The sequence below is a fragment of the Balearica regulorum genome, chromosome 2 (genome assembly GCF_011004875.1).
Source record: "Balearica regulorum gibbericeps isolate bBalReg1 chromosome 2, bBalReg1.pri, whole genome shotgun sequence".
NCBI lineage: Eukaryota > Metazoa > Chordata > Aves > Gruiformes > Gruidae > Balearica > Balearica regulorum.
Genome location: NC_046185.1, coordinates 26,107,085 through 26,119,150, shown reverse-complemented (window position 1 = coordinate 26,119,150; position 12,066 = coordinate 26,107,085). Strand labels below are relative to the sequence as shown.

The 12,066-nt window shown below is 37.4% G+C and overlaps 1 protein-coding gene across 5 annotated transcripts in view; it reads left to right on the top strand.

Annotated features, from left to right (window-relative positions):
- Positions 1-12,066, top strand: part of DPY19L4 (dpy-19 like 4) — a 34,472-nt gene that overhangs the window by 2,455 nt on the left and 19,951 nt on the right. For 3 of the 5 annotated variants that reach the window (XM_075743694.1, XM_075743692.1, XM_075743695.1), the window contains exons 2-11: positions 1,245-1,352; positions 2,332-2,456; positions 3,105-3,195; positions 4,956-5,077; positions 5,938-6,083; positions 7,920-8,043; positions 8,614-8,748; positions 10,015-10,146; positions 10,236-10,334; positions 11,541-11,614. In XM_075743694.1, coding sequence (XP_075599809.1) covers positions 1,245-1,352; positions 2,332-2,456; positions 3,105-3,195; positions 4,956-5,077; positions 5,938-6,083; positions 7,920-8,043; positions 8,614-8,748; positions 10,015-10,146; positions 10,236-10,334; positions 11,541-11,614 — 1,156 coding nt within the window. The remainder of the gene's footprint in view (positions 1-1,244; positions 1,353-2,331; positions 2,457-3,104; positions 3,196-4,955; positions 5,078-5,937; positions 6,084-7,919; positions 8,044-8,613; positions 8,749-10,014; positions 10,147-10,235; positions 10,335-11,540; positions 11,615-12,066) is intronic. The other 2 variants (XM_075743693.1, XM_075743696.1) reach the window with 2 other exon arrangements.

Sequence of the window (12,066 nt, the reverse complement as noted above, 5' to 3'; positions counted from 1 at the left end):
TTTAAGAAGGTAGACATTTTCTGTTCATTCCATGAAAAATGTTATCATTGAGATCTTGGTTTGCTCAGAATAATTTATAAATTGCTTTGAAAATCCTGTTAAAACACAAATATAGGTGTCCTGATACAGGCAGACACCACTTTAACAGTTTATTTATATTACTATCTCTAGTTTCTAACTTTTAAATCTAATAGTTCGGAGTTAAAAGTAATCTGATTTAGACTTGAAGTAATATACAATCAGAGTAATTGAAAACTTTATGGTATGTGATGATTGACACATCAAGTTTGAAGTTGAATGGCTTTATGAAAGAGCTGTTTTAAGTCCAGAGTAAATCAGTGGCTACAAAATTTCAAGCAGTTGTTGGACAGTAGGTCAAACTGGAGAGCTAAAAATTCTGGAGTGTCAGTTATGGTTAAACCTTTTCATCACACTTCTAAATCACATAAATGTTGTGGGACGTCATCTTTAATACAGTAATTATAACAGACTTTTTGCTGTGAGTCTTTTTGTATGGAGACTTGCACTCTGGTTAATTAATCTGGTTGCTTTTCTGACTGTAAAATAAATGGACCAGGGCTTAGAACTGCCATTGTTGGTTAGAGAAAAAACAGAAACCAAAGAAGCCCTGAAGTGATCTACGTGGCTTAGCGGACTGGGCTTTTTAATTATATGTTAGACTAAGAATTCATAAATCTACTTAGTTCCAGTAGATCTGGCAGGAAGAAAAAAGTGATATTATATTTACTATATAAAAGCTTTCACCATATGCATAACAGGCAGCTTAATTAAAAATAATGCATTAGCCCAATTTTTATATTACAGTAACGTGCCTAGTACACTACTGTACTATATCAGCATAAAACTAGGATGAGAGTAGAATTAAATTGCCACCAATATCTCCCAGTGTCTGTATCAACATACAAACTACCACTTTCCTTCATTTATATAATATGTTCACTATGGAATAAATCCGTTAGCTTCCAGTTTGGGTTCTGGGTAATCCCAGAGTATGGCCTCAGGAGAAAACTGTTGGATTTTCTAAGGAATAACATAGGAATTGATTTCTGTGTTGTTATATTGTTATTTTAGTTATGCATATGACTTTAATTGAGTCTTTTTGTCAAGTATATCTGCTGTGGGGTTGAATCAGTAGCAATAACTGGCTGTTACGTGCTGCTGTGGATTTCTCAGAGTGCGATTTTAGGTATTGTGTTGCAATAACTTCAAAAAAATGTCTTCAGGGGCAGCAGACCTGCGACAGAGAAAGAAGCAAAACTGCACAGAATCTGACAAAATGGCTCCAGAGGAGAGAAACAAAGAAAACTCAAAGCTGGGAAGATCGCCAAAATGTAAGCTACAGAATTTTTAGCCAACTTCTGATTTTTTTTCATTATTCTTTTACATTTTATGGGAAGATATTTGTAGCACAGTAATTTATAACAGACTTATTTTGAATTAGGTTTTTGAATGTTTCAAAAAAAACCCAGGCATGCACATTAGAATTCTTTGATAATGACATTTTATGTGTTATATGTATTTTGTGTATGTAAAGTGGTAGTCCTGGATTGTTTCAGGTTGGACGGGAGAGGAAGGCGGAGAGACAGAGGGGTTAAGAATCTTACTTTTATTACTACTTGAGTACAAATAAATATTGTAATTATGTCTGGAATGGTCTTTGGTTGAGAAGCTGAAAGGCATGAAGTAATGGTACTGAAACAAGAACAGACAAAAAGTCCTTACAGCTTTTCAAGAAACAGAACTAAAACCAGGTGTAAGTTTAGGCAAGCGCTCACCAAAAACTTCTATGTTAAACATGCATACTAACTTGGAGCTACAGGTGAAGTAGATGCCCATTGAATGAGTTTGGTAAAATTCAGATTAGTTCCTTCCTCTTATATTTGAAAACAGAACAGGGAACAGAATGTCTCAGTATTGATGTTAGATGTGGTATTGCCACCTCTTTCTGTTAATATCTTTAAGAAGTTTGTGGTGTTTTGGGTAAAATCTAGTTCACTCTGCTTATCTGGAAGACACTTTTCCTTCTTGAAATTCATTTCAAAAAGAAGCGTACTAGAATGGAGATAAATTTTCAGTGTAGTGTGTGAGTATTTTATCTGAGAGTCCTGTGAAGCAATGGTAACAGCTGGGAAGGAAAACTCTGGAGGACAGGAATAACAAACCAGTTCTCGATGTATCTGTGCTGACAATGGTGTGATAGCTCTGATGCCATTAAGTTTACTTGCTGTTCAGAAATGAGTCTTATTTAGGGCAGACTGTTTGTTTCTAAGTCCTCTGGACTATTTTAGCTTTTTCACTGTCCCTTTTCAGATATGTTAATCCAGCGTTTTGCAAAACTTTTCTTTGGCTGTCTTGCGGCAGTCACTAGTGGAATGATGTATGCTGTGTACCTCTCAACATACCATGAACGGAAATTCTGGTTTTCCAGCAGGCAGGTAAAGAAACAAATTAAACTACTGAAACAAAAGCTGAATTGTGTCCTTGAAATCAAAGCTGATCCATGTCAGGTTGGAACTACTTGCTTGCAGAATCCCATGTCATTCTACTCAGGCCTCTTTTTTTTATATAGTGTCCTTTTTTTGTTGTTTTCTTTCTTTTTTTTTTTTAAGTATTTCTCCTACTAACAGTAGTCTTGTCTTGTCATGCTTTTGTATGTTTTTCCATGCCATCCTTTATCATTTAAATACCTTTCTAAAATTTGGAGAAAAAAACCTGATGCATATTGGGATTGTATAAGCTAAACAACAGGAATGTATGGGTTGCGTTTTTTAAGTACTGTATTGTTTAGTGAAGTATGGAAAGTTGAATGAAATTCAGGTTTGTGAATATGAAAAGATCCTGTGGATCTTGTGCTGACTTATGGTGGGGATTTGAGTTGCTCTGATTCCAAGCATGTTTGCTAAGTTATAGAGAGCTTTATATACCTGATGGAGGTGCTATGAAGATTAATGTTTGTGGAATGCTTTGAAGATGTACCATGGAGTCATAACCATGTGCTGTATTACAAAACCAGTCTATCTGAAATATATAGTCTTCTGTGGGAAGAGATTGCAGGAGGTGAATATTATTTTTTTTTTTCCTAGGAACTTGAACGAGAAATTACATTTCAGGGTGACAGCGCCATTTATTACTCATTCTATAAAGAACTGCTAAAGGCTCCTTCCTTTGAAAGAGGTACAAGACCCATTTGTTTTATTAACCTTGAAAAGTCCTATTCCTTTTGGAGACAGTAGAAAACTCCTGCAGACTGGCGAGCCTGATTTTGTACTCTTATATAGGTATATCAGTCAGATTAATTAAAAACTGTGTGCAGTCCTAACTTTTCAGTGCCTTTTAAAAAACAATATTTAACTGTCCTGTATTCCAGCAGATTGCCTTTAATCAGTACTCTGGAATAGGATGAATATTACTCTCTTATTACCCCATATGGAAGTTATGGTTGGGTTTGCCGATGCTACATAGTGGATTTTCTGCCATGTAAGCATAATTGATGTTTAATTTGGGAATGGGGGATGGAAATAACTGGTTTCCATCCTCTGACAGAAGATGGAACAGTTTCTGTCAAGAGTTGATCTACTCAATCCTGTCCCTGCCAGAGGTTTCTACTCCTGTCAGTTATGATGAATAGATGTTAATGAGCACTGAGTGATGGGGACAGAAACAAACAGGAATGAGAACAAAATGGGTGGCAACGGTCTCTCCTCCCTTTGTGCTCCTGCTCTTTATCCTGCACTGGCTCTGGACCTCACTGGCCTAGGTCCCTAAACCAGCAGAAAACTAAAGCAATGAAAAGGAGATGGAGCACTTCCATGCCAGTTTAGTAAATTCAGAAGGGCACCTGGGCTAGCATGGGGAAAATGTGAGAAATCCAGGAGAGAAGAGGGAACAAACAGCTGTGTCTTGCAGCAGTCAGCCACTGAATTAGTTCAGTCCCCTCATGAAACCTTGTCCGAAGCCAGTTAAGCTTTCTAGGTGTAGTTTTATTGGTTGAACAGTTTCCTAGCTGATGTGTAGCACGTCAGCCATATATAATAAGTCTTCGGTACAGTCAGTTCCTCACTATCTCTGGGGAGATTACTCATGCTGTGCATAGATGGACTGCCTCATTCAGGCATGCTGCCTCTGAAAACAGGCAGGCTCATTGTGTCTACTAGGTATTATGGGGGCACCCAGTTTTCAAAAGTGTATCATAGCTGTGCTGAACCCAGTTATAAGTCCTGCAAGACCTGGTTTGGCCTGCAGAGAACCAGCTGCAGACCACACACCAAGATATGCTCAGAGCTCGAAACAGTTATCTTGTTTGGCTGATGCATTATTGTTGGGGCTTTTGTTCTTCCCCCCTCCCCCCCCCCCAATTTGGATTATTTTTCCTCTTCCCTCTATTGTCCTAAGTAACGACAAGTCTTTTCTTTAATTATATCTCAGAATGATGTATCCTTCAAGTATGCCAGCTTCAATTTTATCTCAATCCCATACAAAGGTGTATTGTGTTAAGTGAGTGATTCTTAGAAGTCTCAGAAATGCAAGGGTGAAAAGGGTGATGAGCCCATCATATCTGACCTCTTCATGGAGACAGGTTTAATACATCCTGCTCATCCCTGTTACATCTTTGTCTCACTTCTTAAGAACCTCCTGTGAAGGTGATCTGTAGGTAGCTGGTTTCAGGACTGCATCAGTATGTTTCTGAGAAGACTATGCTTCAGCTGGTTAGTTTGGGGCCTTCTATTTAAAGACTAAATCAAAAAATGAGAATAACTTTGTTGCTAAATTAGTAGAGTCGAATGGCATCTGGCACAGAAATTTCTCATTGCTTTAAAATTAGGAGTGGTCAGTCAGTCAGTAGCTTTAATGATCAAATCTCCCTACACTTTCACCTCTTTTAAGAACAGCAATAGTAAGTGATTCCAAGAATAATATATTTTTTTTGTCTATAGGTGTTTATGAGTTGACACACAACAACAAGACAATATCACTGAAGACGATAAATGCAGTCCAGCAAATGACTTTGTACCCAGAGTTGATTGCCAGTGTTTTGTATCAAGCATCTGGTAGCGAAGTATGTGCATTTCTCCTACTTTCTGTGGTTTTGTTATGGTTGTGTGTGTGTATGACACTTTCTATGCTGTGTACAATAAATACATGCACTTTTGGTTGAATGAATTGAGCTAAGCCTCTCACCAGGTCCAGGTTCTCCTCAATTCTGATTGATCTCTGGCATAGGATTTTGGGGGTTTATATGCACTAAACTTTTCTGTTATTCTTTACTTCTACAAACAGCTTAGAAATGTGGAGAGTATCTGTGCTATCCATTAAAACCAGGAAAGTTAGCTCCTTTGGAGTATGGAAGTCTGTTGTAGTGGTACCTGTCTCTACGCGTTCCCGTATAGATGAATGGGAAAAACACTTTTGTAGATAAACCTTTTGTCTCTTTCTGCTCTACTCAGGCTTTGTTCTGCTTACACTGCATACTTGTGTCCTCTCATTTCTCATTCTTTTTTTTGTTATTATTTATTTTATATATGCTTCTCTTTGTTTGGAACCATTTTTGCCACACCTTTACTTCTCCAAGTTTCTCCCCTACGTAACTCATTCCAGTGCTCCTATGAACTTTATATCTTGCTGCAGTATAGATTTATTAAATCTGACACATACAATGTTCATGCTAAAGTAAATAGAAAAATCATGGCACTAGCAAGCTGAGTCCTGAAGTGTGCTCTTGATTCACACTGCTTTGTTCTCCCTGAGCCCAAAATAAAAGCATGCTCAATACTTTTCTAGAATAGGGGCTGTCTCTTACCTGTTTGTAAAGCATCTAGCACTAGCACACTGTTAGCAGTATGCAAATAGTAAATAGTAATCATTTCCAGCTTCAGCTCAGTTGCCGCTATGTCTCTTCGTTTTTATTTGTAATTTCAGGAAGTTATTGAACCAGTGTATTTCTACATTGGTATAGTTTTTGGACTGCAGGGAATTTATGTGACTGCATTGTTTGTAACCAGTTGGGTTATGAGTGGGACTTGGCTGGCAGGAATGCTGACTGTAGCATGGTTCATTATTAACAGGTAAGAAAAGCATCTTTCTACAATCTAGTTTGTCAATAAGGCATTTTAAAATATTAGAGCAGATTGAAATACTTTCTATTAAACTTTGTGTTCTCATTGTGAGAGTGAGCTCTTATGCTGAAAACAAAACATCTCCCAGAGATACACTGATTCTCATGATGCTTTATTAATGGAAAGGCCTGTTGTCCAGACCATCCACGCTGCCAGTTGAATTGATTTTATGTATGTTTGTGAATACAGGACTATTCTCACACAATTCCATTTTGCAAAAACATTCATCAGAAGGTTTTGGGTTTGTGCTGGTGAAGAATGAAAACAAACTTCTGAAGTTGCTGTAAAACAGAATTGCTTTGTGGCCAGCTCTAAATATTGTGATGGTTGTTCTGTTGCTTAGAAGGAAATGACCAAGTGCATTTTTCTTGTAAAGAATCTTTGATATTTTTTTAAAAATCTGCTTCTTGTAAGGAGTTTTTGTGCAAAGTGGAATCTTCTTAGATGATCCTGATCTCAAGATTTTTTTATTTAAAAATATTTCACTTGCAATAAAATGTCCCTTCCCTTTATGAAATAACACAGTAATAGGGAGGCCCATTTGGGCAATGAGAACTTCTGCTCAGATTCCTGGTTTGTCACCATGTAGCTCTGGGGCTTTCTGTGAACTTGAGAGCACTTGAAAGAAAAGAGCTATGGAGGAGCAAAATACTAGAGATATACCTTTAAAGTTGAACTGTTGGGAAACGTCTTTTAGGAGTGTGAAGTCATCATGACCAAATCTGTGATTAGTAGCTAAAAATACTGTTCATCAAGCTGGTGTGAACAGTGAAAAGTAGGAAAAATGATGAATAAACCTGTATTTTTTTTTTTTTCAACAGCAAAGAAGATTAAACAATGTTAACAAATTGAAAGGTCCAGTAGTTAAAAAAACTCCAAATATGCCTCTGTAAGAGGCCTTAGAGGTAAAAATGAAAAGTGGCGCTTTCAAATATCTAAATGATAAAGGAGTTTGAGGCTCCTTTTTAAAAGCATAGTAGACACAAAGACGACTATGTATCTCTGAAACTGATGCCTTTGATCTCATTTGAAAGTGTGACTTGTGCTTCTAAGTCATTTTAGCACTTTTTAAAACTTTCTCCTACAGCTCTAATTGTGCAGATACTGTCAAGTCATTCCATGAGAAGACCCTGCTGCTGTTTCAGCCCACGCTCCCCATCTATCTTTAATCTCTTGTTTTGCTGGGCAGAATTTTCCCTGTAGACAGAGTATCTGCTGGTGCTGCTGCTATGAGGGAGCACTGCTTTGGATTCTAAGTATGTTGTGCTCGACCGCCTAAATCACTTATTTAAAACATATTGTATGAGGACTGAAAGGAGTCTTTTCTCGCAGCTGTGAGCTGATTTTCGTTGTAATGTGAAAATCTGCTGTTATGGCAGTAGTCCCCTGTCCATGGACGTAAGACCGTTGAGAACTGCTCGTAGCCAAAGAAGGCTCCGTTGTCACAGTGCAGGTTGGCAGAAGCACTGTGTGATGTATCCAGCTCACACAGTGTTGTGCTGGGTCAGAAAAGGTTGGAGGCAGATACTTTTTGCCTTCAGTCCTATAAATGCCACCTAGTAAGGAGACCTGCTGAATAAATGAATAAAGATTGGACCTTCTATGCTGATACTAAATTTGTGACTTGTATCAGCAGCGAAACTGTGTCAGTGTTACTTTACACCTAATACAGGAATAGTTTGCTTGCAAGGCCATGCTGATAACTAGAAGTGACATTAAGGCTTTCCTTGATATTTTTGTTCCACAAATCTTTTAATAATTTTGTTTGTCTGTACTTTATTCTAGGACAGATACAACAAGAATTGATTACTCCATACCATCAAGGGAAAATTGGGCTTTGCCATATTTTGCATGTCAAGTAGCAGCTCTCACAGGCTATTTAAAAAAAAACCTAAATTGTTCTGCTGAGGTAAAGCAAAATTAATTTCTTAATAAAGAGTTGCTGGTAGAACTGTGCTCTAGAGTAGTTACCTCTGTCACTATTGCCCCTCTAGGCAGAAAACAGTAGATGTTTTGTTTGTTCTTTTCAAAACAACCACTTGGATTTCACCTGGGCATGTGCAGTTTTTGCTGAGTGACTTGTGCCCTGCCCTGTTATGCCCCTGTGAGGGTTCAGAGAGAACAGGGTTGTAATGAGCTGTGTGCTGTCTTTTTACAAGAAACTGATGCAGAATTTTTCTCACGGTGTTAACTATTTTGTTACTCTTCCTGTTGCTCGGAGAAGATGGTGGTAACTTCCTTTCCCTTTGTCTCTGTCAATGATATTTCTTCTGATTGGCTTTAAATGTTTTTGAATGTTTCAGTAATTACTCTCTTCCATTTGAGAACATGTTAAATATGTCTGAAGTCAGTATTTTAGTTGTTTCCTAAAATAATAATTAATTTCCATAGTTTCTGTTTTAATGACCTCTCAGTTACTTAATGACAGCGATGCATAGGTATGAAATTAATGCACTTTTTTTCTTCTTTTTTTGTCTAGAAGTTTTGTTACCTTTTGGTGAGTGCTTCAACATACACCTTCATGATGATGTGGGAATACAGTCATTATCTCCTGTTTGTCCAGGCTGTTTCCCTTTTTCTGCTAGACAGCTTTGCCTTGGCACAGACGGAGAAGGTATTAAAACTCTTCAACCAACCGATAGTTGAGCCTCAGAGGCCTCAGAGGCGCCTGCCATACTTACTGCTCAGGAGCTCCAAGGGGTACAGACTGAGTGATGACTCGAGTGTCTTGCAGCCTGGGTCCAGCTGAAGTGCATGTCATGTCCATCACAAGAATAAAATGGCTTTAAACTCTGTTTTGGACTACTGTTTGGGACAGCTTTCCTGACAAAAGAGTCAGAAGCCTCTGAGACCTGAAACATCCTTGGAGAGCTGAAAGAGTGATGACTGATACTCAGTCATGCATCCTTTTTGGCCTAGCTGCCTCTTCTTGTCCTTTCCCTACTCACAGTAGGGTGGGGCTGACTAAAAAACTGCTCTGTTGGCTCTGTACAGTTACAGGGCTCGCTTTCACCCTGAATGGCCCATCCTGTACTGATTCAGCCAGTAAATAGGCTAGGCAGATGCTGAAGGCCAGTTAATTTTTCAGTACAAGAAAGTATTTGAATTTATTCTGGAAAATGTTTCTTAGAAATGTTGCAACAATAAGGTATTTTTACTCTGCCTGTTGCGATGGTATACATGCTACTTTGTACACGTGTGCCTTCTAGTTTTATTAGGTGTAGCTTCATTGCAAACTGCATGCCATACTAATCCGTCACCTCTTCTTTCAATTTTTTTTTTTTCTGTTCCTCAGCAGTGGGAAATGTTTGTTCTGTTTTAGTGCAAAGCAAGGTCCTTAAAATATAAGGGAGACGATGGGTGTTTTGGTAAAAGTCTGAACAATCAAGTGTCAGGGTTTGTAAGATCTGCTTATCAATTAGTGAATAACAGAAAGCATCAGTAACGGTCCGTGTATTCCTGCGATAGATTAAATGAAGAAGTTATTGTGAGGCCAAGGAAAGTGCATGTTTTCGGTAGTCAGCTCTTTCACACAAATTGTGTATTTTCATACTGTTGCGTTATGGTTACTGCTTCATGCTGCATCACAGTGAGGAGTTACAGAATGGGGAGACCTTGTAAAATGTTACTACTTTGGGCATTTTTACAGAATTTTTTTGAAGGAATTGTGCACTAGTTACTGAGGCTGACCAGGATCATTTTAATGTGAAATACTTTTCAGAGCCAAACAGTACCCTGCTAGATTCATGAGCCAGAGAATAGAGATCCATTAATCCCCTGATTAACATAGGGATGGAGTCAGCTATCTACTGCTCTAAAAAGCAAGACTTATATCCACTGTAATTTTATTTTACTGTGTTTCATTTTATTTCTTCAACAGGTGCATGAAGTATACAAAATCTACTTGTTTTCTCTCTTCTTGGGGTACCTTTTGCAGTTTGAAAATTCAGCCTTACTAGTGTCACCATTACTGAGTCTTGTAGCAGCTTTAATGCTCTCTAAATGCCTTCAGGTAACTACATTCTCCTCTATCTCCAAGCGTAGTTTTTATTATTTAAACTGAACTCCAAATGATATGGCATTCTTGAAATATTTTTGCAGATGAATATGAAAAAAGGTACATTTATGTCAAGATTGCTGAAAATAATGTACATTTATTTGGTACTTACAATAACAGTGACACTAAACTTCTTACTAAAGGTAAGATTCCTCTTAATTGTCAAAATCTAAATGGAAAGTTGCAGCTGTATCTTGGAAAAATCTTTTGAAGTGTTGCTTATCTTATTGATCTGAGAGTTCATAGCTTAATTCATAGCAAGTTCAAGTACTAAAAATTGAGTCATTTTCTATCTATATAAAAAGTCTTAACAACTCAAGTAGCTGTTTTTTGTTGGAGTTTTGGTCTTTTGGCTTGAGGTTAAAACATCGTATAGAAATACTCTTTAAATCACACTAGCTATTTCATAAATGTGGGGTTTGTTATGACTTGGATGGCCTCTACAAACTGGTCTGGATATTAACACAATATTCTTGTGCACAGAGAAGACCTAGTAGCCAGGTACAGGTATGAGTAGTCTCAGGGTAGATGTTAGTTTTTAATTGCATTTCAACTAGAACATGGGAACAGAGACTTTCACTTAGTGTAGGAGTCAGCTAGGAGCTGAGATTACACAATGGGATTTTAGCCTGGTCTTGTATTTTGATTAGCAACTCCCTCTTGCTGGCTCTAGCCTTTTACATAATTTATTGTGCTTTTCCTCTATGTCTCAAACTCACTCTGGTTGTGTTAATTAACAGTGTTTACTTAAAAATAACAAACCTAGTGAACCCTAAAAAGTTTGAGAGGATGCTCAGAACTGATTGTTTTCTTGTGCCATTCAGATTGCCTAGCCTTGCTGTATCTCCAGGAAAATAAAACCTAACCTTGAAAAATATGAGTTAAATTATGTAGACAGTACACAGAACTTTTCGCTGCTCAAACAATTTATGTGATTACAAATGCTCGTAACTTTTGCTAGGCTGCAGTCCTATTGTTTAGTGGAGCCAAACACAATGTTCTTTGGCTTGCTTGGGGGTAAGTTACGTCCGTTTTTCATGATTCTTTTTATACCGCTTGGTAGTCTTTTGAAAACTTGTTGACAGCTTTTCACTTGCCTTCCTGTTGGGGTACATGAATGAAATTAAGGGAATGATATCCTCAAGGAAACCCAAAACACAGATTAATGTAAGTGGAAATTTGCAATGCTATACTGGTACCTTAATTGGCACACTTAATCCAATTTGTTAGTTTTAAATAAATCTTGAATAGTTGATTATTCCCTGCCATTTTGTAATCTGAATGAAGTGACTACATGAAAGTTGTGTCCAGCACTTGGTGAGATTTTTCTCTGCTAAATTAATTTTCAGATGTTTGTTCCTCATAAAGAAAATGAGCATTTGCTGAAGTTCATTGAAGTAAAACTTGGCTTAAACACAACTAAGTAAGTTTTTAAACTCTTTATGGCTTCTAAAATACCTGAATTTATGAAACTGCTCTGAGAAATAGAAAATTTCAATGGCTTGTGAGAATTTTATAGAGGAGTTAGGGAAACAATTTCTATTTGTCACCTGGTTTTAAGATTGAATTGAAAAAAGACACATATACAGAATTTACTTAGGATTTTGAGGTTTCTGAGACACCTCAATGTTTTTCATGCCTTGGGATGAAAGCATTTCTTAGATTTTTGTTTTCTTTTGATGTTGAAGAGCAAAAACTTTCTGTACCCTATCTAGTGTTTCTAACAAGACTTGAAAGCAAAGATAATAGGATAAAGGTGGTGGTAGTAACTTTTTATAGCCTGGAAAAGAAAGGACTCTTCAGAGAGTCATGAACTATCGATACTATCTCAAAATAGGGTTGGGGTGTGGGGTTTTATTTTTAGTTTTGTAAGAA